Below are 26342 nucleotides of genomic sequence, written 5' to 3' on the forward strand. Positions count from 1 at the left end.
GGTTAATTTTATTGTCCTCACCCGAGTATGTACGACCGACATATATGGGAGAAATACACTGGGACCTTAAAGTTGTTATTTTCCACTATTTTGTTGAAGATTTAATATAAATCAAGATGTTAATCTATACAGTTTGAGAGTTATTTCAGAATTTTATGTTCTGATCCCATCATTCTTATAGGATGTCATTCTTATAATTTTTGGACAATTTAGAGAAGTTAGGACAATTTCAGCTAGTATAAAAACAAACAGTCCTTCTGTTTATTATATCCCTTACCATATCAAAGAGACTGGAGAATGAGAAATATATAAGTGCTACTTACATAGCACCAAAACGATCTACCTATTTCTTTTATCTAGAAAGAATACGGTAAGTCCCCTGCAACGAACGAGTTCAGTTCCCGAGAGCCCGTTCGTAAGACCAATTTGTTCATAAGTCCAACAAAATTAGCCTAGGTACCTAACACAACTAACACAATCAGCTATATAGTACTGTACTGTAATAGGTTTATAATATTTTCACACAAATAATACATAAAAAACAAACACAAAAAATAAAGAAAACATTTTTAATCTTACAGCACAGTACCTTGAAAAGTACAGTAGTACAGTAAAACAGCTGGCATACAGGGGCTGGCATCAAGTGAACAGGCAAGAAGAGTTACTGACTGAAGGAGGGAGAAGAGGTGGGAGATGACAGAGCTGAAGGATTGTCAGCAACAGGAGATGGAGGGAAAGCTGCAATTTCACTCACACCTGACGTTGATGGCACAGGTTCTGGTTCCTTGCTGGATTCAATTCTACCTACCCTCTTGAAAAACCGATCCCATGATGTCTGGGTAGTAGCTCTTTTTTTCTCCTCATAGATAACACGGTAGCACTGGATTGCATTCTGAACGGCTGCTGCAACCTTCGTGTACCACTCTACGTTCGGGTCCTGTGCCTCAAAAACTAACAGTGTCTCCTCAAATAAAGAAAAAACCCTTGCCATTTTCTGCATCGTGAATCTCTTTGGTTCTTCTGTTACTTCTTCCTCTTGTCACTCCACTCTCAATTATTTTCACTTTTGTTTCCATCAGCAGTATCAGCTACATCACTGCTGCTTTTATGCTTGCTTCCAGACATCCTGGGCTTGAAATAAAGATACTATACTACTGTACTCTACACAGTAAAGTACACAAAAGCACCACCATTTGTAGGGGATGCACGCACGTGACAACGTACCCCACTCACGTGAACTTTCGTGACTGGACATGCTAGCTCACATTCCCATCTTTGAAAGTTGGCAATTTGAAGGTTCGTATGTAGGGGACTTATTTTAAGAGGCTCTGAAAGACTAGAGAAACTAAGGATTGGAAAGTTTAAGAGTATGTAAAATTTAAATATTAAATCTTTCACATGAACTTTTCCTCCTTACATGAAAGGTACTGAGTAAGTTACATTTAAACGTCCTACTTACATATTTTTTAAAAGGTCAGATACTTCTCATTTAAGAGAAAGTGGAAATTATTTTAAATAATGAGCAGTAGGAATTTCCCTGATGGTACAGTGGTTAAGACTCTGCACTACCACTGCAGTGGGCGCAGGTTTGATCCCTGGTTGGGGAACTAAGATCCACATGCAGAGCGATGCAGCGCAAAAAAAAAAAAAGGGGGGGCGGTAGAGGGGTAAAGGATGAACTCTATATCCAATCCAAATTACATTAAAACCCAAATATAAAATATCAACAGAAGGGGCATTTTCCTAAAAGGAAGTAACTATTCACTATTGGGAGAAATCTACATGTAGTAAGATACTTTCTTGCTTTGATACAGCTAAAAAAATAAAAATAAATTTCATGTCTAAATTTTGGGGCTTATATAGTTAGAAATATATAATTCTACTTTTATAGGTAGTTCAACTAGGGGAAATAAGTTAGCACAATCATTTGAATTGGTTGTCTGCATACGGGGCAGGGCTTATTCCTTTTCTTTAGCTTCTTTGCACATGTAAAGCATGCCATAAGATGTCCTGTTTTGCCATGGACTATGCAACCATTTTTAGGTCGACCTTGGCAAATCACACAAGGTTCAATGGCATTAAGAGGAAAACTAGATTCCACACTTTCTTCTTTGTCTTGTGTTTCTTCCCTCTCCAACTCTTTGACATCTTCTTGGCTACTATAAATGATACTATTAGATGTTGATGGCTGAGAATAGTCCTCACTTTCTTGGGATAGGGAGGCTTGTGTGATCTTATCATCATTTTCCTCAACACATGATTCTTTGGAATCATTCACTGTAGATTTCTTACAGTCAGGGACATCAAAGCCCTCTTCTACTTGTGCTGAGTTTTCTAGTTTGGCTTTCTCAGACATTTTCCCTTTATCTTTCCCTTTATCTTCAGGAAGCCAATTTTCACGAAGGGCCCAACATCTGTTGCAATGAGGTGGAAGGGGAGGATTCATTTCACTGCATGAAGTACACTTCCAATAGTCCTTCAAGGAAACAAGACAGTTAGCTTCCGTAACCCTCCAATAACCAGTCACAGCAACGCTAGCAACTTGTTCAATATGTCTAAGGTAAAATGTATCATACAGCTCAATTTTCAGCATTTCATGTCTTATATAAAGCACTCAACAGTCTTTCCTCAAGCATGAGCTTGTAAATACATTTTTTTCCCAGCCAAACTATGCTAAGAATTCTAAAATGAAAAACGTATTCACCATGACCTTAACCATGTACCTGTAAAGTTATCTGTTCAAGGACAGAGTTGGTTCATTTAGTTGAAGCAAGTGCTATGGGATCTTCTCTGTAATGAAGCCTGTACCCACTCCACTCCCTTAAAGGCTCAAACCTGATACTGTGCCCAGTCCACCAAATCAATCTAGACAAAACTATCAACCAGTCTGCCATTGACTAAGACTCTCTTAGAAGTGCTCTAAAACCAGGGCTCAACTGGGTGTTCCCTAACTACACCCACAAAGGAAATGCTAAAACATTCTTTTCAGCAATCACAGCCAGATAAACTCTGCCATCCTTGTCACTATCCAGAATGTATGCCCCTTACTTGTCTATCCTTTTCTGTGCTCTCGTCTCTGTAACTGCTCATTGCTTCATCCTTATTCCAACTTATTTCTCAAACCTTTCCACCCACTATGCAATCTGGATAACAAATTCCCCCACATTCCAAGCCTCTTTACTGAACATATCCCTTATCTCCCTGCCTTACGAGAAGCATGGTTCTTGCCTGAGGACACTGTGCATGTAAAACTTGCCATAAGAGGTCCTTCCTATCTTGCCATGAATAATGTAACCATTTTTAAGTTGCCTGACAAATGACATAAGATATTAGCAATAAGGGTGGAAACTTCATTCTTCCACAATGGTTCTTTCAAGTTGTAAAAGCAGGTATCTACTAAATGATAAAACCAAAGACAGGTCTTGTAATACAGGAAGAAAGTGCTTCAAGAGTCCGATAAATTACAAGATCTATGTCTAAAATATTTCACTCAGCCTGACATCAAATGACTCAACTAGTTACTTGAATTATTTTCTAATATAGCAAAATATTTTCCTAAGATTTTACAATTTCTCCTCCTTTTTAGTATTTGGATAATTAATAATTGTTTCTATCTCAGAAAGAGAAAACTGAGATTTCCTACCCAAATATAACAAAAAGCAGTATTTAAGAACAAAAATTAAAGCAATAATATTTGGTTAAAAAAACACACATCCAATACCTGAGGAACCCTGTGAAACATGAAATGTAAATGTTTAAGTCCAGATTTCTTTAATAGAAAATCCCACCACATATTCTAATACAAATCAATATGATATTCATATTTGATAAGATTGGCAAAATATTGGTAACTGTTAGACCTGAGTGATAAGTACAACGGAGATACATTATACTATTCTCTATGCTGTACATACCCAAAATTTTCCATAATGAAGTTCTTCAAAAGTTCAAATTCCAACACAAAAAAACCAAAAAGTATAGCAACAGATCCCAACCCAATAAAAGAACAAAAATATTTTAAACCATTAAAACTTAAAAAAAAATGTTAACTTTATAAAAACTACCTCATGTCAAGAAGTAGACTAGACATATTTTTCTAATCTTGACTTCAATGTTATTTTTTGATTCCTTGAAAAAGTAAATGTATACTTACAGCTAAGGAAATTTCAGGATCTTCTTCAAATGAATCTGTATCACTCTCCCCTGCCTGATACACAGTAACTCGATATACCTAAGAAAAAGAAAAACAAAAAAAAACATTAGCATCAATTCATCACCTTTTTTCTTCAACCAGTAAGGCTTCTTAGTGATAAGTCCTAAACAAACAACATGTACTCAGTCATCCCTCAGTATCTGTGGGCAGGCTGGTTCCAGGACCCATAAGGATACCTAAATCTGCAGATGCCCAAGTCCCTTATGTAAGATGGCATAGTATTTGCATACAATCTATGCACATCCTCCCCTACACTTCAAATCATCTCTAGATTACTTACAATACCTAATAAATGCTATATGAAAAGTTGTAAATACAACGTAAATGCTATGTAAATAGTTGATGGCCCACAGCAAATTCAAGTTTTGCATTTTGGAACTTCCTGGAATTTTTTTTTTTTTTACTCGAATATTTCCAATCTGCACTTGGTTGAATCCACCAATGTGGAACTCGCAAATACGGGGGTCCAATTATGTTATATATGAGATATCTGAGACAAAGGTGCCATGGAATGAGTGAATATAAAGGGGGAGAAATGGAGGACGGTAAAATCCTCACCCACTATGGTAAAAAGCCAACATACAGGGATGTTTAAAATAAATAAAGTAAAATATTCAGTACAAGCATTTTTGTTTTATAAATATGAAAGTATTAAATTACAGTGAAATAGCTACAAATGTTGAAGCTGGTCACTTCCAGGAAACAGATCTGGTGGTAGTATGTGACTTTTAACTGCATGCATGCTTTACTTTTTCATAAATTAAAAATGAAAAAGGAGAATTGAATTAAATATTTTTAAAAACGAGTAGACTATTATAAGAATGCTCATTAAGGCCTACTGACTTCTTGACATTACATTTTTAAAAATATAAATAAGACAACAAGGAATTACAAAGCCTCAAGTCCACAAACCAATATTCTAGTTTGAATAAATCAAGAGTCAAAGATTGTGATGTGAAATCTGAATAATTATTTCAATCTCATCAGTCAACGAATATGTAAAGTATTTAAGAACTTCAGAATATAATCAGAGAAAAAAAACCTACCTCATCATCTTCATCTGAGAGTTCTTGTCCTTCTTCACTAAGGCTATAATCTTCTGAATCCAGAGACTCAACTTCAAATTCTACACTGAATTGATCTGAAACTGAATCCTGATCCAACCAATCACCTGAATGTTCACTTACACCAGCATCAAGATCCTAAAATCGAGGGGGAAAAAAAGCGACTTAATGTACATTACCTGTTGGCCTGTAACAGCTTAACTCTTCCCTGCGCACCTAATTCCCCCTCAGTTCCATCCTGCACACTGACACTAGGTTAAGCTTCTGGGTTATGATTAGATAAATATTTTCTCTGTTCAAAACCCCATTATATAAAAGAAAAGGCCAAATTCCCTTGGCATTCAAGGTACATACAGGAAGTCTATATTAACATTTTCATATTATCTCCAACTAGACACCCCCCTATCCCCACTAAACAAGAACATTAACCAGATCTAAACTGTTTCCTAAACCAAACTTCAACTTCCACACCTTCCCTCTAGCTGGAATAACTTGATAGTTTTCAAATTCTGCTCATCCTTTTTTGCCAAAGCCTTTGTCAATACTGTAACTAAACGAGCACTCCCCACCTTTAATTATCTGTGCTACTATATTATTGAGTATTATATATTTGCACACACAAATTTTGCAAAACATAATTTTGTACACGTTTCTTATCTGAATTATACATACTTTAAGAGTTAAGACCATGTCTCAATCATCTTTCTATCTTCCAACTGGTAGAATGCTAGTAGCTACAACATATACAATAATTATGATTTATGTTTAATGAACTTTGAGAATAATTTCTTTGGAAGAGCTTTCAGATATAATTTTTTAGATCTATTTTAAAAATTCTGTATCTGCTCATGTGATTCATTTTAAAACTGATTAATAGTATAAGAACCTAAGAGAACCTTCAGTCCCATAATATTTGCCATCAGTGGCTAAGGGTAGGAACATACACAAAGCAGAAGGCTAGAACTAGAAAAAGTATTTTGGTCTAGTAGTCAGGATACATACATTCTTATTCTAGATTTGCCACTAAGTAACTTTCAACCTAGACATATTTAGCTTGTAAAGGCCACAGCTATTTCATCTATGACACATGAGTTTGGATTAAATGATCTCTAATATGCCCATCGTTTATAAAAACAAAAACAAGGTATTTATTTTACAACCACTTAGGTCAAAAGACTGTTTTAAACCGTGATGACAGGAAAGTAGTAGTAAAAGCAACATTCATTGAACTGCAGTTCCAATTCCTTAAAAAAAGGCTGCATTAACAATCACATTAAAATCACAAGTCAAGCTAGAATACAATAACAGCTCTAATAACCTAAGAAACTGGACACTTCAATTAACTAGGCTTTAGCGTACTATGTTTAGAATAAGGGGGTAAAAATCACAATAAACATTAAGTTTCAGAAAGCATCTTCTATGGCAGGAGTCAGCAAACTGTGCCTCACCACCCATCTATTTTTATAAATAAAGTTTTACTGAACACACCCGTGCCCGTTGTCTATTAGACTTGTTGTCTATGGCCGTTTTTGCCTCACAGCCGCAGAGTTGAGTAGCTGAAACAGATACCATATGGCCTGCAAAGCCCCAAATAGTTACTATCCATCCCCTTACAGAAAAAGTTTGCCCACTCCTATTCTAGGGTTCTATGAAGAAAGCAAAATTAAAAGTAGTTTTCAGGACTTCCCTGGTGGTGCAGTAGTTAAGAATCAGCCTGCCAGTGCAGGGGACACGGGTTCGAGCCCTGGTCCAGGAAGATCCCACATGCTGCAGAGTAACTACGCCCGTGCGCCACAACTACTGAGCCTGCACTCCAGAGCCCGCGCACCTAGAGCCTGTGCTCCACAACAAGAGAAGCCACGGCAATGAGAAGCCCGCACATAGCCCCAGCTCGCCGCAACTAGAGAAAGGCCTCGCACAGCAGTGAAGACCCAACGCAGCCAAAAATAAACAAATAAATAAATTAAAAAAAAAAAAGTTTTCAGAAGTTTAGCTAATGTTCAAAAAAGAAAAACCTAAAAACTCTTAAATACTGTATATTTAAAAAGTATCAGACAGGCTTGATCTGGAAAGATCTAAAAATCCCTGTTTTTCTGAATTCCAATTGTGACAATTATTAGTTATGTGATCTTAAACAAGTTATTTGAAACACCCAAGTCTTAGTTTTCCCATCTATAAATGGAGTTTGAGGCTGCTGAGGTGATAAAATATGTTAATTGCCTGGTATAGAGCCTAGAGTATAGCCTTAGTTCCCCCAATGTATTAAACCCAAAAGAAAGAAAAGATGGGAGGCAAATGCACTTCCCTTTAACTCCCTTCACAAATTGGTGAATGACAAGACCAAATAATGTGACGTAAGCTAAAATGAAGGAAAAAAATTAGCCTTACCAAAAGCTTTCACAACTAGGGACTTTGCCTCAAAAACAATAGCTCTTTAACAGAGAGGATTTTTAGAAGAGAGCGTAGAATAGGACTAACAAAAAGAAATACCCTCTATACTGCTTTGATAACAAGGCAGTGTCCCAGGTAGAAAGAACAAGGACTTTTAATACCATTTAGCTAGAATTCTGAAACAACTTTAATAAAGACTGTAAGTTTAAATGGCGCATAGTCGTTGTATTAAAACCATTTGTAAGGAATAAAATTATCCAAACATGAAGTTGGTGACACATCAAGTTTTATTTAATTGGATTCAATTTTTAGATCACACATATTTGTTCTCAAGAACCTGTACTTTTTTCATAGCATTTATTCAGTATTTTAATTATTTGTTTGATTGCTGATGACCTATCTCCCAATGAGGGCAGGGATCATAACTACCTTGACCACCACTGTATCTCCAGTGCCAAATGGAACCTGGCATAGAAAAGACACAAATATCTACTGAATGAAGAACTTGCTCTTGGAGGAGCTCACCATGCCATCTAGTGGCCTACACGAGTAACAGCTCTATTAAGTACTAACTCCAGAAGGCACCTCTGCATCCATAAAATCACTGCTTTGGAAGAAAAAAATGTAAAGATAATAAAGAATAATACATAAAAAGAATATGGTTACTATCACATTTGGTTCAATCCTTTACATCTTCTAGAGAACTATAAAATAATCACTAATATCCAGAATAATCGCCATGAAATGTTGCCATATCACAAATAAAGATTCCAATTTTAATAACATTTTAAAGACAAATGTGTAATGACAAGAAAGAAAAGATTCCATTTGTCAAGCATTCTTGTTAGCAAAAACTTCTTTACAAAACCTCCTTCAGTGATATCTCTTAAGAATGTTAATGCTGGCTAATACTTTGGAATTTTGTATCAATGATCAAAAAGTACTGATACTTTCCCATCATGCATGCAATAATATACCAATATTTCACAGCCTTATTAAAAAGACATTCCCTGATATCTAGACCTACGTATGGCAAATGTGGATATCAGGCTATGTTCACTTATTTGCTGAGAGCTGTAATAAGATATATTTACTCTAAATATGCAAAACAAAATTGCTTAGAATCTTAAGATATCTTTGGTGCAGTGGCCCACAAAGGTTCTCCAATATGTAGGGTGACATTAATAACTAACATAGGTTCTAATTTTACCAACACACTCCAGTGCAACTCCATTATCTTCCACCCTTCTCCGCAAACCCGGGGTTGGGAGTGGGGAAGATCTATAGTTTCATTTGAAAGAAAATTTTACCAAGTGTATAGCAGCAATCAAGCAGCAATCACATATCATACATGTGCATTCCATCTGGATGCTTATTAGGACTTCCAGAACTAGACTAAAAATAACAGAGTCCTGTTTTATTTAAAATGAGAGGATTACCGGATTTGATGGAGTCCCTGTCGATTCACTGCTACTGCTTCTTTCACAACATATCTCCCTTATTACACACAGAGCAAGGCTTTCATCAAAGGAAAGGGAAATATTATCAGATTTGTGGCGCTTTCTTTGTCGTTCACCAGGTAATTCATCTGAATTTTCTTCTGAATATGTAAAGAAAAACAAGTTAATTAAATTGCTATACTATAATGTATTTAGAAATTGAGCTGTCTTAAGTTACCTATCTGTACTAAAATTGTTTCAATGAAATTAAACAGAGAAAAATAGTGAATTACTACTGTTTCAAAAGTCAACACTCTTATTGGATCTGTCCAACTTAGAGTTATAGCAGAACACTACATTTTTAAAAGCTTTAAAGCTTGTTTCAGAACTTTATCAACTCACAAGTAATTTAATCCATCTAGACCTTTTATTAACCAGTCTACGATTTTTCTGTCAAAATCAGAATTTAGGATATAAGATTTCACTTTTTTTCCTGGAAAGAACCAACTGTTTAACTTACTTAGAAGGTATTCCTAATGTTTCAATTTCCTTAGTATCCAGTATTTTCAACAGGAATCAAAACCAGTTAAAACTGGTCCATTTTATTTTATTTATTTTTTGGCCGCACGGCATAAGGGATCTTAGTTCTCCAACCAGGGATCGAACCTGCACCCCCTGCAGTGGAAGCACGGAGTCTTAACCAGTGGACGGCCAGGAAGTCCCTGGTCCATTTTATTTTAAATAAGAAATTATCTCTGACTTAAAGTGAGAATGTTACCAAATCTGTCAGGAACATAAATGAAGAGTCCTACCTTACACCAGACATAAAAATGAATTCCAAGTGGATTAAAATACCAAATACAAGGAACAAAACCATCCAACTACTTATATAAGAGAATATACCGGGGTGGGAAAGTATGATGTGACACTACAAAGCCCTCAAGAAAAAGACTATCAAGATTAAGTTAGTTACTTAAGGCTTACATGGCAAAATAAAATACTATAAAAAAGAAGTTAAAAGGCAAATGTCAGACTGAAAAAAAATCTGCAACACATAATAAAAAATGATTAATACCCACTTTATATAAAGACCTCCTACCAACCAAGTAAAAGACAAACTTAATTTAAAAAAGTCAAAGATATGAAAGGGCAATGCATAAAACACAAAAGACTAATAAACATGAAAAAATGGCTTACCTCTCAGTGATCAAGGAAATGCAAATTGAAATGAGATACCATGTTTCACTCATGAGAATGACAGAAATTAAAATGAGAGACAGTCTCAGAGATTTGGGAGAAAGGACTTTTTATACACTACTGGTGAAAATGCAAAACAGTGTAACAATTTAGGGGCAGTTTCTCTATCCTAGACAAATACCTGCATAATCATTTAAGGATTTATGAGCAAGGGTGCTCACTGCAGCCTTATATGTTAAGTATCTAACAGGGTTATGAGATTAAATAAAATATAACCCATATGCCTGAAACAGGTACAACTCACACCTTTGCTCACTCCATTTCCCTCTCTTGATCTTCCTAGTCAGAAGTTATCTCTTCTTACTCTGAATTCCCAAAACACGCTTATATCCTCTAATTTTGTATTTATCTCTACAAGATCACAAGTTCTTGATATAAGTTCTTAATGTTTGTATTCCCTATAAGAAAAGGTGATCTTGGTTGAAAGATGTGGGCTAGAAGGCCAAAACCATGCTGTTGATCTATATTTTTTAACTCTATTAATAACATTTGGGGCTTTTTTCTGATTATTAAAGTATTGTATTACTCACAGTAGAAATCTTAAAAAAACAGACAAAAATTTAAATGTAAATCATCTATATTACCATTGAGATAACTACTAATAACATTTTAACATAATAATTTTCCAGCTGCCATTTAAAAAATTTACTTCCGTCTAAAAAACATATTTATATCACACTATATGTACAATTTGGGATTGTTTTCTTTTTTATCTTTTTGGCCATACCACATGGCTTGCAAGATCTTAGTTCCCCACCCGGGGATCAAAACCAGGCCCCTGCAGTGAAAGCACTGAGTCCTAACCACTGGACTGCCAGGGATTTCCCAGGGGTTGTTTTCTCTTAAACATTCTTTTACATTACTTTTAATGGCTGCAGAATATGGTATCCATAATATAGGTTCATCATAATTGAACTATTCAGTCCACAAATCCGAGCACCTTCTTTCTGTCTGGCACAGTGCGAGGCAGTGGGTATACAAAAATGAAGTCAGCCATCATCCCTACCACCAGAGGAAGTTTACGTTCAAACATCAAGGCAACCAAAATACGATCATTTACAAGCTATAATGAGTGCTATGAAGGAAACAAGCAGGGTGCTAAGGGAAAGAATAACAAGAGGGGATCCACTTTTCCAAGTGGTTAGGGACAGCCTCTCTGAGAAAGTAATAATTAAGCAAAAATAGAAAAATGAGGAGCTGGTCTTACAAGACTGAGGTAGAAGAACTTCTGGCAGAAAAAACTGTGCAAACAGCCTTACAGCAGGAAAGAATTCTGACTTGTTTGAGGAACCAATCAGTGCAGTTAAAACACAGTGAAGGTGGGGAAAAAGGCCAAAACCCAGATTAAAGGTAGAACAGGGCCTTGTAAGCCAACAAAAAAGTGTGGGTTTTATTTGAAGGTCAATGGTAAATAAACAAAGTGGGGAAGTGACACAATCCAATTTACCTTTTATGATCCCTTTTGGTACTGTGATGAAGGACAGAAAGAGCAAGTAACTAGAGACAGAAAATCGGAAGCTGCTGCAGTGGTCTCGGTAAGAGATGACAATGGCCTGGACTAGAGTGATGACATTCTCTAGCATCATATATGTTTTCAACTATGAATAATGCTATAATTAATATCTCTACATATAATCTTTGCATTTCTGATTATATCCTTAGGATAGATTCCTAGAAGTGGATTACTGTGATAACGGTAAGAAAGCCAAGCCTTTTTATAATTCATAAAGGTTAACCAATTTACACGAATTGATACACCAACAGTGCATCAGTGCCAACACATAGTTAGCAAGGATAAGTTTAAAAAAAAATCATCTTTCCTAATTTGAAAGACCAGAAAAGACACCTTTTTCGCATTTTTTGTTATCTATAAAGCTAAATCACTAAAATCCACTCCTCCTCATATTTATCAGTCATTTCTATTTACTATGAAAAAAATTTTTTTTACAAGTTGGATTTTTAATATTTTTCTTATTGACTTTTGGAAACTTATAATAAGGATATTAACACTGTCAAATTTAAAGTGAATCTATTTCAGTATGTTGTAATTTTTTTCACTTATCTTTTCAACTCATTTAGTATTCATTTTGGCATAAGGCACAGATATAACTTGATTTTTTTCCCCCCAAATAACCATTTGTTCTACTCCCATGTATTTACTCTGCACTTGCTGCCCTTTGCCCTCATATACAAAACTCTACTCTGGATTTATCTATTCTACTTCACTGATTTGCCAAACTTTTTTTTCTACCGAATCATACAGTTTTAGTTATCATGACTTTCATCAGGCAACAGCCTCCTCCTGTTTTCTCTGTTAAAAATGCTCTCAGCTATTTTCTTTACCTCGTCCTCATTTCTAAGATGCTATTTCTCTGTTTTTAAACTCACTGGTGTGTTTTATTTATTAGAAACAACAAATACTTTAACTGTTAAGGTGACTAAGAATGATGACTAAAATAGAGTTTATATCCTTGTCCTCTGTTACCACGCATAGCAAAAAGCTGGCTAACTATAAAATCCAGCAGGATACAGTAAAATTGTGCCTGCTGTAGTCAACCAGAAAAATGTTGCTAAGAAAGCAATTTTTAAACCAAATAAATCATATAAAAATAAGAAACTCAAATTCATCTAAACCAAAAAAGCACAATTTCATTAAGCCTAAATGTACTAATTTCAGTAAAGAATGAACACTGAAAAGCTGTTTGAAAGTGCCAATTAAATATTCATATATACCTGTCTCACTAACTGCTCTCCTTCTAGATGAGGTAGATGGTCTAGAAACCAAATCTGAAGATGAAGGTTTCTCTTCCTGTAGCTCTTGCACAAGGTCCTAAGCATTCAAGGGAGAAAAAAACAAAAAAAAAACCCACAAACTTATAACACCAAGAAGCTAAAAATTCATTGTTTTAAACACTCCCAATTTTCAAGAAACATCATAGTAGAATGAGTTCAAGATTACCTTTTGAACACTCCCACCTTCAAGGTGACACCTGTTTTCACTCACAGATGTGCCTGAATCTGATGGTTCTGACAGAAAATAAAAACAAAGAATCACAAACTAGGAAAGCAAGGGTTATTCAATAGATGTTATCCAGAACAAACGCCTCATACAATTTAACCTTTTAACCAACACTGAACGTGTAGTCTCCAAGTGCCATCCTGTGCTGAATACCAGAGACGTAAATAGATAATTCAATTTTAATATAGAAGATACATAAGAATAGTTATAAAGTACAATAAAATAAGCACACTAAAAGAAGTATTATAAGATAAGTTAATGGAGAAGACGAAGCAATGGTTATTTGGTAGAGATGCGGCAAGGTCTGAGTAACAAGGAATCAGGAGAGGTTTCATAGTAGGATATGTGGAAGTATGACTGGGAAAGGCTATTCCAGACTGAGGAAACACTGTGAAAAAAGCATTCAGAAGTGAACTACCAGTGTTTGTTGCAGGAACTACAGATACTTCATTACTATGGGAATGTAAGCAGGATCATAAAGGATCCTGCCTGTCTTGCTAAACAGCACAAAGATATCGACAAGCAATATTCCCGCCACCAATCCCAAATCACTGCATCCTCCCCAGCTAATACTTCACATTCCTCCCTAAGGCACTGCTGCAGCCACGCACCATTAAAAAGGTTTAATCTAAGAGATAAAATTGATTTGCTAGTTCACAGCAAGTATTTTACCCAGCGAGCAATAAGGAACCCCTAAATGGTCACTATAAGCAGAAGAGTGACAACTCCCTCTACCAAAATAGAAGAAAAAGAGAACAGAGGCAGGGAAACCAGTATTAGCAACTGCAATAACATAAATGAAAAGCATTAAAGTCTAAACTAAGACATGGAAAAAAAGATCAATTCCAGAGAAATTAAAAAGGTAAAAACCAACAAGAACCTGGTGTCTGACATACAAGGCAAAGGAGAAAGGAGTCAAGAATTCCAAGATTCTACCTTGGGTGGATAAATGGGTGGTATAATTCAAAACTTCAGATGATGAACAGATTTGGATGGGAAGATAAACTGAAAAGTGGCTAAAACTTTCAGGTAGGTAGGTTTAGTCTGTATGTAGATGTACAGACTTGGAGCTCAAGTCAAAATTTCAGATGTGGGATATATACCATCACCTAAGATCATAATCAAATACCTTTTACTACTCCCTTGGAAACATTTTCGTCTTAACACTGAAGCCCAGTCTGAGTATTAACATTTTGAAATTATATGCATTATCATAACAGTTTATTTTTTATATTATGGGCAAGGTATTATACTGATTTAAGCTGTCCATATAAATAGGTTATATTTTGTTTTAGTATAAGAGATGTTACAAAACAGATGTAATAAAAAGGAAGCACTAAGTGTGACAAGTTTGAGAACAATGGTACAGGAGTTCTGAAGTTAATTATATTAAAGTAAAACCTGAAACAAACTCAGAATGGAAATAACATAAGTAATCTACAGGTTACCATCTCATTAATATAATTTTCCTAGCAATCAGCCAAGATTTAAATGAATGAATGAATACATCAGGGATAATAATACTTCAGAAAACTGAAAATACTACAAGAGATACTACAGTTGTTTATCTGACTTCATTTGATTTCATAAAGGGCTTTGTAAAACAAAATGTCAAGTCACCAGCCTAATAATTACTTCTATTCTGGGATAAGACAGTGATGTGCTTTTCTGGGTCTTAAATCCTAACTCTGGAAGAATAAGTATTCAATTCAATAAATTTACTAAACGTCGTATTAATAAACACTGTACTGTGTACTGCAGACTGCAAACCTGAAGAGGACACACTTGTGTAACAAAGTAATATAACAATAAAATCTAGATATGAAATAATGGGAGCACTAAGGAGTGGTCAGTTCATTCTGGAAAATGAACAAGCTGAGAATAGTTCTTTTTCTTTTTTTTTTTTTTTTTGCGGGACGTGGGCCTCTCACTGTTGTGGCCTCTCCCGTTGTGGAGCACAGGCTCTGGACGCGCAGAGGCTCAGCGGCCATGGCTCATGGGCCTAGCCGCTCTGCAGCATGTGGGATCTTCCTGGACCGGGTCACGAACCCATGTCCCCTGCATCAGCAGGCGGACTCTCAACCACTGAGCCACCAGGGAAGCCCTGAGAACAGTTAATTATAGACCAAGAATGGACTTTGGGCTTCCCTGGTGGTGCAGTGGTTAAGAACCCACCTGCCTGGTGGTGCAGTGGTTAAGAACCCACCGGCAGGGGACATGGGTTCAAGGCCTGGTTCGGGAAGATCCCACATGCTGCGGAGCAACTGAGCCCGTGCGCCATAACTGCTGAGCCTGCGCTCTGGAGTCCGCGAGCCACAACTACCAAAGCCCGCGCACCTAGAGCCCGTGCTCCACCACAAGAGAAGCCACCACAATGAGAAGGCCATGCACTGCAATGAAGAGTGGTCCCTGCTCGCCGCAACTAGAGAAAGCATGCACGCAGCAAGAAAGACCCAATGCAACCAAAAATAAATAATAAATTAAAAAAAAAAAAGAATGGATTTTAAGAAGCCTGTGGTGCAACTACTGAAGCCCGCACACCTAGAGCCCGTGCTCTGCAACAAGAGAAGAAACCGCAATGAGAAGCCCGCACGTCGCAACTAGAGAAAGCCCATGTGCAGCAACAAAGATCCAATGCAACCAAAAATAAATAAAGTAAAAAAAAAATAAATTAAAAAAAAAAAGCCTGTGGTGTATTGGAGCCAGCTCCTACCAGCACTCCCAAGCAAACTGTGTATATCTCTTCCCAACTCCATGTTTGCGGCTGAAAATGGTCATGCTGAGAGTATTTATATTATGGAAACCAGTAACCACAAATCAAGGCTCTTCCCCTGGAGAGTGGATTGTTAAACATTTACCGGCATATCACTGTGTATGTTTAGGTGTATCGTTATGGAATAAGAACCTAGCACTTTCATCAGATTATCAACAGGATATGGAACCCAAAAATAACCAGTTAAGAACTACAAGTCTAAAGGATGGGAAGTAAAATGGCACTGACCTGAACAAACTGGTAAACAAAGTTTTGTCTATTATAAAAAACACAGAAGACAAGGACCCTTCCATTCAAATGACCCTACCTAGGTATCTGTATTACTTCCCTAAGCCTTTGAATACGTTTCAAGGTTTGCTCCTATCGCTACTATGCAGAAGATTTTGAAATTACCTACCTTTCAAAGCAAATTCTAACCTGATATCCCAAGGCTTAAATTTATGTAATAGGATATTTAAATATCCACTGCAAATAAATGTGCATAAGAAACTTAGTATTATGTTGTTTTAGCTCATAGGTATTTCTTCCTGTTAAATGTATCATACCCTTACTATAATTAAATATACAATGAGAGCAACTTTTAAAGCAAATCACAATTATAAGATGTCTGCACATCCACAGAATGTCTTTAATATATTTTTACAGTACATGCTTATGGAATTCAAAATGAACTTACCCTGCTGATTGACTATCACCAAGTTTCTATAAATCATTGTATATATTTTCCTTGTAGAGAGAAAAAAAACATGTACATTTTAAAATAAAAATGTATTTAACTAGACTTAACAAGACTTTTACATGCATATTAGTATAAACTATCATGCTACAACCCAAAGTTTAAATCACTACATTCAAGTACTGATAAGCTTCTAGACACTAAAAACCACCATAATAATTATTTGCACAATGATTACACGCAGCCACGTTTAATAATCACTAAAGTCTCCCTAGTGCAAAGATTTCACATCTCCATTTCCTGAAACATGCCTTGTTGAGACTTTAGCAAAAGTCCCCAGAGAACTGGTGCGAACATACGAGGCAGGTTAACATACGTATTTTCAAACAGAAAAGAATTTATCTAGCTCCGGGCACAGACGAAGACTGCCTAAAAAAATAGCAGGTTATGCAAAACCCATTATATAGGAATTTCATTATAGTTTTTTTTTTTTTTTCGGTATGTGGGCCTCTCACTGCTGTGGCCTCTCCCGCCGCGGAGCACCGGACTCGCAGGCTCAGCGGCCATGGCTCACGGGCCCAGCCGCTCCGCGGCTTGTGGGATCCTCCTGGACCAGGGCACGAACCCGTGTCCGCTGCATCGGCAGGCAGACTCCAAACCACTGCGCCACCAGGGAAGCCCTCATTATAGTTTTGACTTTTATCAACCTTAGACCAATCATCTAATGGATTTTCTTTCTTGATCTGAAAATTTATTAAAAGACAGAGCAGTATACGGTCACTTAATACAGCCTGAGTACCAGTCACTGTTCTAGAAATCAGGGGAAACAGAATGAAATAAAAACAAATCTCTGCCCTCCTGGAGCATAAGGAAACAATTCACTTATGCCAATACTCAGTGAAGTCATGGTACATTTTTCATCAACTAATGACTTTAGAGAACATTTATTGGTCACAAGATATCATTTCTAACTCTCAAGGTTAAGGGGAAAGTGCCAATCCCAACTAATTTTTTTCATCCTTGGGACTGATGATACAGCTCCTTAAACTCACACAAAAAAAATCAATATTCCTACTCGTATCTTTTCCCCAAGTCAGTAGTTTCCCCAGTGTTTAACCTCTCAACACATTAGAATTCAAGTCAAAGATAATTTTAAATTTGTGCTTTCCGTATCAGAAATTACAGCTCCAAACATTATCAAGATTCAATACTCAGATGGTGCAAAATTATCAATATAGTTATTTCTTAAACTTATAAAATTAGAGCTTATATCCCAAGGCCAAGTATAAAATAACATAAATATTAAACAGATATCGTCTGTCAATGGAAAGAAGCTTGTATGTTAATTTAAAAGCAGGATGAAATTAAATATAGTATGTTCACAACAGGGTTAAAACACATCTGTGCATAATACGTTGTAAAAATGACAAGTAAAAATACCTTTCGATGACAAATTACAGTCTTTTTTCCCCTATCATTAGCTTTGTCTTTTCTTAATATTCAATAATGAATATATACATATAATAATGAAGTTACTTTAAAGTTATAAATATCCCACTTAATTATCTTTTTAGCTACAATATTATTGAGCATTCAACACTAGTAGAATCTAGGTAAATGTTTCAGGTGAAAAGTATTCTTCTCATTAAGATACACTGCAAAGAGACTAACAAAATGAAACAAGGAATTCCAAATGTAAAGTAAGAATGACTGAAAAAAAAAAGTCTGAAAAAAAAAAGTTCCCGGCAGAGTAATTTTAGAAATGCTATCTGGGTTAGATTCAGTTGATTAAGTGCCATAATGGTATATGACAAAGAAAAAGATCTTCAAAGTAACTAGGGCTCAAATTTAAGCAATTACCACAGGGTATCATAAAGAATGTCTTTGGAAGTGACTGCAATAATAGTATTTTTTTAATATGCAGTTACTGTAGCTAACATTTAAATGCTTACACATTGCCTCTTTATAACCTCCACATAAGGTATTTACATTGTTCCTACTTCATATTCAGGGGAAACTTAAGGCTTAAAGAGGGTAAGTCAATTTACCTAGTCTGACAGCTAGTAAATGACTAAGCTGGGTCTCAAACCCAGGCTTGTAAGATTCCAGAACTCAGGTTCTCAAGTAACATGCTATTTTACTAAGAAATTAAATTTCAGCATCTTTTATATATAATAACAATTTTCTCTGACAAAAGGGAGTGAGGATGGAGGTGAACTGAAATGTTTGCCCAGCTGGCATTTTACAGTAGACTAAAGAACTTACCTGTGCTCTTTCACAGAGAAGCTTGGCACTCCAAACAAATCCCCTAGAAGATCATTTGAACAATACACAATATGCTGTTGTTTCTCATCATATAATCGTTTAGTCATAATATACTGGCCAAGATAAAATATAACCTGAAATAGAAATATGATTTCTGAGTATTAAAGAAAATTAAATGTTTGTTTCAAATACATTCAATAACATCTCATTTATCTGAAGAGGGTTAAACAACCAGCAACCACATCAATAACTATCTAAATAACAACCATTCTGTACTCCTAAAAAAAATTTTTTTTAAAAAGCTGATTTTATATCTTTTTCTTTTAATTTGACTAAAGTAGAGACACTGCTTCTGATTTACTTAAACTTTAAAATGTGTCTTCTCTTTTTTTGGCAGACTTTAACTTTGCCCAAATATCTAGGTACTACTTATTAGGAAGAAAGGAAAAGGCAGCAAAATGCAAAACCACTGATCACAATGAAAAGTTGCAGAATCAAAAACATCAACTAAAATATAGCAGTGACCTGGAGTCATTTAGTACATAGTCCTGCACACCATATACCTCAACAACCTCTGAGGTCATCACAGATGAGAAGACAATGACGAATTACATCTACAGAAGAGTTTGGGAGAATTCAGTTAATGAAATAAACCCTTAAAGATATCATTATAATCTACACAATAAATAATCAAAATAATGACCCTGAATCATGCACATACAGTTAAATTATATTTTGTGTGCTCCATTAAAACAAAGTAGGCAATACATTTTTAAGACATCCACATACAAACCTATTAACAACCACCTAAACACATATGGTGTTTTACAGTTTACAATGTACTTTTACGAGTACTGTCTCCTTCTGATATTTCATAGAATTGTTATCAGGATATGAGAAATAAGAAACTGACCCGGTCTTCTGACTTCTAGCCCAGTGTGCTTTCTACTACCCCATACTAGCTTTCATTACTCTCCCACATACCACAGAACAAAGATTTTACAACTGAACACTGTGTCAGACAATATATACATCACTGTTACATGGTTTAATATTAGCATTCTAAGTCTTTATGATGACCTTGATCAATTTTCTCCTTATTTCTATCTACTACTAGTCATACTTTTTTGTTTCCTTAACTGGTTATATAACGATAATATAAGGTTAAACCCAAGTTAACATCCCAAAAACATCATTTACCTTGACACTTCCCTGCAAGCTCCGTCTATAGACTTAAATGGCTAAGCTGGCTTCAGACTTAAAGGAATATTCCTATGTGCCTATGGATGGAAGAGGTGGTAGACAGTGGAAAGGAAGAAGGAGGAGAACCTAGACTCTTTCTATCAAACGTCCCATAAAGAAACTTCTGAATGTGGCTAAAAAGGAAAAGGGTCTGGAATCTTTTCTTGCCCACTATGCTGATGTAAGGAAGGTCCTTCAGTGTTATAAGTAATCTGAGCCCCATAAACTAAGTGTGAGAGATGGGGAAGAGGCACATTTCATTCACATCGAAATTTTCCCCAAGACGGCCCATCTCTCAATGAAGAACATGCTTCTGTGCACAAATTTAAAGCTAGAGAACAATGCATTGAAATGTATCCATTAAATAGAATATATGTTCACAAATCAGCTCACCTCTATCCCAGAAAGATCAGTATACTGTACTCATGTATCTCTAGTGCAGAAGTTCTTAACCTGGGATCCATGAATGCCCAATAAGTCCTTGGATAGAATTCAGGGGGTCCATTAATTTGGATGGGAAAAAAATGTTTGTCTGTATTTTCACTAACTTTTAACTGAAATTTAGCTTGCCCTTCAATTATGAACACAGGCAACAAATCACAAAGTATTAACAATAACTGTGATTTTGTCACCAATAAAATCACAAGCATTTTTCATATCATACATACTATGCTTGATGTAAACGTCTCAAAATATCAGTTATGCTCCTCACTAATTCCAAATTACATTTATTAGATCTGCTGCTAAATCTTAAGACTTTACCAGTGAGTCAAGTGGGTTCACAGCACAAAATGGCTAAGAACCCCTAAAGAGCTTCCCTTTGTCTGAGTTCCGGGCTGACAAATGAAATTCGAGTATAAACTGAATTTTCAGCTTCAAATTATAGTCCAAATGACCACAATACTTAACATTCCTGCTTACTGAAAATCCCTCCATATGACCAATTTCTCCCCACGGCTATACGTAACTAGTAAGACATTAAGTTATCTTTTTAACTTAGTTCAGCTTACCTCTTTCATAGTATAGGTGTCCTTCTGTGCACCAACAGACTTCAACAACTTCAAAAGCAATGGCTTTGGTCTAACCTATGAAGAACACAGAGTTGCTATTATACTTCCAAATTATTCCAGAACTATAAGCCTGCAGGAAACTCATCCATAAAGAATTTCAATAAAGGTAGCAAACACAATGTTATCTCACAACGTTAGAGACCTCAAAAACTAAGTCATAATGTTTTCACTAAATGTAATAAACTATGTAAACTGAATACCACAGACTGTGTTTGGGAAGAAAATGCTGGGATGTAATTATTATGCAAATAATCACAGAACCCTCAAGTATCATCAGTTGCCATCAAAAACAGTACCCATGCCAGGGCAGTGAAAATTATTCTTTTTCCTCCAGCTATTTCTATCATCTGCTTATTACCTTACTCAACGGTAAATGGAATACCCCAATGAGCTTACTATAAACTAAATTACAAAATACGAGAGAAAAGAGTAAATCTTTATGGTGGGTCCTTTTACCAATCTTTTCTTTCTACATATTAGGTTCCTGAACGCTGGCGAACTTTAACCCAAGCTGACAAGGATAATTAAGAACAGATCTGGAGACTGAGACTCACATCCCTCAACTGCAAGCCAGCATTTTCTTCCTACTATAATATCATGCTGCCTTTTAGTTGGTCTACATTCCAAATATCTACTTGACAAACATTTATTGAGCTTCTGCCATGCACCAGACAGCACTGGATATTGCACACACACACAAACAACAAATAAGACATATGACCTGTATTGAAGGAGCCAGCCAACTAGATCAGGGTTTAATTTTTTTCTTTAAAGAGCCAGACAGTAAACAGTTTATAGCTTTTCTCGCCACATAGTATGACTCAGAAGCATAAATTATATGTAAACCAATGGATGTGGCTCCATTTCGGTAAAACTTTATTCACAAAAGTAGGCAGCAGGCCAAATTTGGCCCATAGGCTGTAGTTTGCCTGCCTCTGACCTAGAGGCTTTCCAAGTTGTACTGAGAAAATATCTGGCAAGGGGGCAGAGATGTAATGTGTTTATGCTCTTTCTCCCTATCTGTTGCTGTATCAAAATCTTCAAAACTCAAGTATCTTTACAGCTACACAGCCACCCCTATACAGACTGGTGCCTCTGCACTCCCTTCAATATACTCCCATCCTGTCTAACTTTGAAATCTGACAGCAACCCAGTTCGGGATCTAACCCTCAGAACAAGATTTAAGAAAACTGCCTATTTCCAGCTAATCAACATAATATTATTTAATAACTGAAAGTTTTAAAATACACAATAAATGTAGTATTGAATCATTAATTGTTCTGATCATATGTTTTTTCCTATGTGCTTACATATGCGCTTTACTTTCAGGCTATTTAAAGAATGAATTATCCCAGAAAACATAAAAAGTTACTTTTTTTCCTTCTAAAATTTTATATATACTATATTAACTTCAAACTACATAAAACAACCCAAAGTCAAAGTCTCCAATGGAAAGCCATCAGCTTTTTAAGACTTAAAAGACATGCATTAATAAGAAAACTACTATAAAAGACAATACCATTATTAATCTTACATTTAAGAACAGAAAGATAAATTCTAGATGTAAAAATAAAAAATGCTAGAAGAAAATACAGCAGTTTATCTGTATAATCTTGGGATGGGAGAGTTCTTCCAAAACATCGTATGAAATTCAAAAGTCAGCAAGTCAAACTTTACTTTATAAAAATGTTCTCAATGAGAAAAAGAACAAATAAGCAAAGTTAATTTTTAACATTTGTAAATGATAAAAATTAAATACACTTGAAACACAGAGAACTATTACAAATTATTAAGAAAAATACAATAAGCCTAAAAGAAAAGTGTATAGATAAGACCAAGCAAACCCCAAAAGAAACAAATGATTTAACCAATGATGTGATGCCCAACCTCACCAAAATTAGGGAAATACACACTTACACAATAATACCTTTTGCCAAAAAAGGGCAAAATAACAGTGATAATATTCAGTTTTGACAGAGAGGAAAACTATTACACATAACACTTGTGTTAGGATACATATGCAAAGCAGCACCATTTGTAATACTCAAAAACTAAAGGCAATTTTAGAAAACCTATCAGTAAAGGCATAAATTTCTTAAATGGTACACTAATGCTGTGGATTACCATGCAGCTGTTAAAAAAGAATTCTGTAGGTTTTATTGATTGACATAGATGCTATTTGCTTAACATCTCTAGTATAATCCTATTTTAGTAAAACAAACTGAACTGCGACAGATTAAAACTCACATGTGCATATATATATGTGGGTATGCACATAGATGAAGATCTAAAAAGGAGATATGACAGATATGGTCAAAACAGAAGACTGGAATTTTCAGCTTTTACTTTATACTTTTCTGTAATGCCTAACATCTTTAAAACAAGCATGAATTATTTCTGACTTCTACAAAAGTTAAATACTGACAGGTCAAAACAGAAAAAAAACAGTCACATAATAAACATAACTTCAGCATCCATACTTAAGAAGATAATGAAACTGACTTTTAATTCAGTGTGGTAAAAAGCTAAGAAAATAAATATTGATTCTTACAGGTAACTTTTGCTCCACAGTTATGCCTGAGTGGCAGGCATTTAAGCTATGTACTACAACTTCACTTAAAGAGCCATGCTATAACTGGGGTCTGTGAAATCTAGTTGATCACCTCATAAAATAAATTTTTGCTAAAGTTACACTGGAGACAAAAATACCAACCAGGGTCTCTTGTTCCGAAGCTGGAATCTGTGAGGTGCTTACAGCACCATCAGTAGACACAGACATGTTGGTATTGCACATTTGCCTACGAGTACGAAAAGAAAACACACGATAAAAACTTGAAATACTGAAATATCTGTAAAAAAAAAAAAAGACAAATCATATAGAAATGAGATAAATAATGCTTTTATTAGCAAGTGGGTCCTTACCTAGATCAGCAGAAAATGCTACAGGTCGGTGACCACAGGTTCTCTCTCTCAAACAGCCAGTGAATACAGCTGGGAAAAGGCATGGTTTAAATAGCCCCAGCTGGAGACAAGTCAGGGCTTAGCTCCTTCTACTACCGACGCGGAACGTGTCCGAACTTGACCAGCCCCACAGGAAAAGCTGAGTCAACCTGCCCCCAGAACCAGCCCAATCTCGCCCAGACGTAGCGCCCGGCAGATACAAGCTATCGAACAGGCACCTGTCGTTATTCTGACACCCACCCCCGCCCCCGGCAGCGCCCCCCGCACACTTGACCTTTACCCCCGTGCCCGCGGAACCCCCTCCCAAACCCCCACCCGCTGGGAGCGCGGCCCCGAAAACCCGCCCTCCTCCCGAGTGGCGACAACCTCGCCTCCTTCCAACAAAACCTCCACAGACCCACATGCCCGGCGCCCCCCACCACGAAATGCACAAAGGCTGCACGCGGGGCACAGGCGGGGGGTGAGAGCGACCGGGGAGACCCAAGTCACAAAGCAAACCCAGAACTGCCCACGCGCTTCCAGGCCGATACCTGCTGCTCACTAATTGGGGTTTGCCGCGCCTGGAGTCGGCGGGGTGGGTGAGGGAGCCGTACCTCGAGGCTCCCTAGTTCCCGTCACGGGGCGCGCGGAAGCCCGACGCCTTGGGCCTCGGCGACCATTCCACTCGCCGGGCCCAGGCCGCCAGGGCGCTCGAACTCACTAGGTCCGAAGGAGAAGGAGGCTCCTAGCGGCAAAAGCGGCAGGACCTCGGTCAGAGGGGTAAGAGCTACCCCTCAGGCTAGGCTTCTTGCTCCATTTTCCTTCCAGTCACACCGGGCCGCACAGGCCCCCAAAGGTGCCGAGCTGGCCGAGGTACGGCGGATGCGCGCCCCCTGCCGTCCGAGCGCAGCGCGCCGGAAGCCGCGGCCCATCCGGGCTTTTGCGCGCGCAAGCCCCGCCGCCCCCGCCCTTTGGGGGCGGGGCTGGGCCCGACAGCCTCGGTGAAGGGGGAGGTCCCGGAACTGGGCAAGCGTCCTCGGCCGGTGGGGAGGGGCGCGGGGCGCGCACGACCCGCTGGAGTCGGTAGCGCTTTTTCACGGTTGGAGCTGATCCCTGGTTCTTCCCGCCGCCGCCTGGTTTGGTGCGCCAAGCTTGGGACTTCTTTGAACCTTGGCGCTATTTTTGTATTTCTGTGTTTGCACCTCCCTACCGCAATGAAAACTCAGGCAAATACGCATCTAAGTGCCGCTACCAAAAAAGAAACCACAATTAACAGCTGTGCGATATATTAAGCCCGCACCGCCAGCAGCTGGAGTTGTTTTTTTAAAGTATGATTAAAAATAGCACAGTATGGGCTTGTTCAGGGATGCATAGAGTATTCTAGTTGGAGGAATAAAAGGCCGGTGGTTACCGTTAGAGATGGGTGAGGTAAAGAACGGTTACTCTTAACTTTATGCTTTTAGAGTGTTTGGGTTTCTTTTGTTTATATGATGAATGTATTCATTACCATTAAAAATATCTGTTTCTATATTAGGCATTCAGTACTGAAAGACTCACCTACTTGCCCCTTTTGGCACATAGGCATGGCAGTCTCAAAAATGAGCCAGGACATGAGAATTGAGTTGGCTCACCCCAAAAAGCACAGCCATCGCAAAAACAGCTGCTTCTTTGGCAAGGAAGTGACTAGTTCCTTGTGAACGGAGAACTTTTTGATAAAGTTATATCTTTCCTTTCTCCCACACCCTAGTCTACTAGAAAGCAATCTTCCTTAAACATAGTGGTCGCTCAATTAATTTAATTGCTAACATTATCTTCAAGGATTTGATTTGGCTTTTTAAAAAAATCACTTTGTCAAATCAAATATAGTGAGGTTTCCGGTTGTAAAAGCGTGTGCTTGACACAGGATAAAAGAAAATCTCAAGAGATGGAGAAAATAGCATAAAAAGGTAAATTAAACAAGTTGGCATTTGTTAATGCCAAGTGAAGGAACAGG

General features: G+C 37.1%; 1 protein-coding gene across 6 annotated transcripts; it reads right to left on the bottom strand.

Moving 5' to 3' along the window:
- Positions 1-1094: 1094 nt before the first annotated feature.
- On the bottom strand, positions 1095-25264 carry MDM2 (MDM2 proto-oncogene). Of its 6 annotated transcripts, none has more exons than XM_024736641.1 (12): positions 25071-25264; positions 24332-24400; positions 24123-24207; positions 21350-21424; positions 19098-19231; positions 16833-16882; positions 13324-13391; positions 13098-13194; positions 9108-9268; positions 5260-5415; positions 4154-4231; positions 1853-2476 (listed from the first exon to the last, which is right to left on the bottom strand). In XM_024736641.1, exons 3-12 carry the CDS (start codon positions 24201-24203, stop codon positions 1901-1903), a joined length of 1476 nt encoding a protein of 491 aa, XP_024592409.1. In that variant the 5' UTR covers positions 24204-24207; positions 24332-24400; positions 25071-25264; the 3' UTR covers positions 1853-1900. The 6 variants fall into 6 exon arrangements, with proteins under 6 accessions (XP_024592411.1, XP_024592409.1, XP_024592406.1 ...); XM_024736638.1 differs by having other exon boundaries at positions 24964-25264; XM_024736639.1 differs by having other exon boundaries at positions 24332-24431; positions 24964-25264.
- Positions 25265-26342: the final 1078 nt, after the last annotated feature.

This window comes from Neophocaena asiaeorientalis, unplaced genomic scaffold, assembly GCF_003031525.2.
Source record: "Neophocaena asiaeorientalis asiaeorientalis breed wild unplaced genomic scaffold, Neophocaena_asiaeorientalis_V1.1 scaffold134, whole genome shotgun sequence".
Taxonomy (NCBI): Eukaryota; Metazoa; Chordata; class Mammalia; order Artiodactyla; family Phocoenidae; genus Neophocaena; species Neophocaena asiaeorientalis.

What these genes read in the sequence shown, in the direction of transcription:
- MDM2 (XM_024736641.1), bottom strand. Translation starts at nt 24,203, where the DNA reads ATGTGCAATACCAACATGTCTGTGTCTACTGATGGTGCTGTAAGCACC. An exon ending in ACACCTATACTATGAAAGAG is followed by an intron (nt 19,232 to 21,349) that starts GTAAGCTGAACT and finishes TTTCTATTTCAG; the next exon opens with GTTATATTTTATCTTGGCCA. An exon ending in AAGGTGGGAGTGTTCAAAAG is followed by an intron (nt 13,195 to 13,323) that starts GTAATCTTGAAC and finishes TTGAATGCTTAG; the next exon opens with GACCTTGTGCAAGAGCTACA.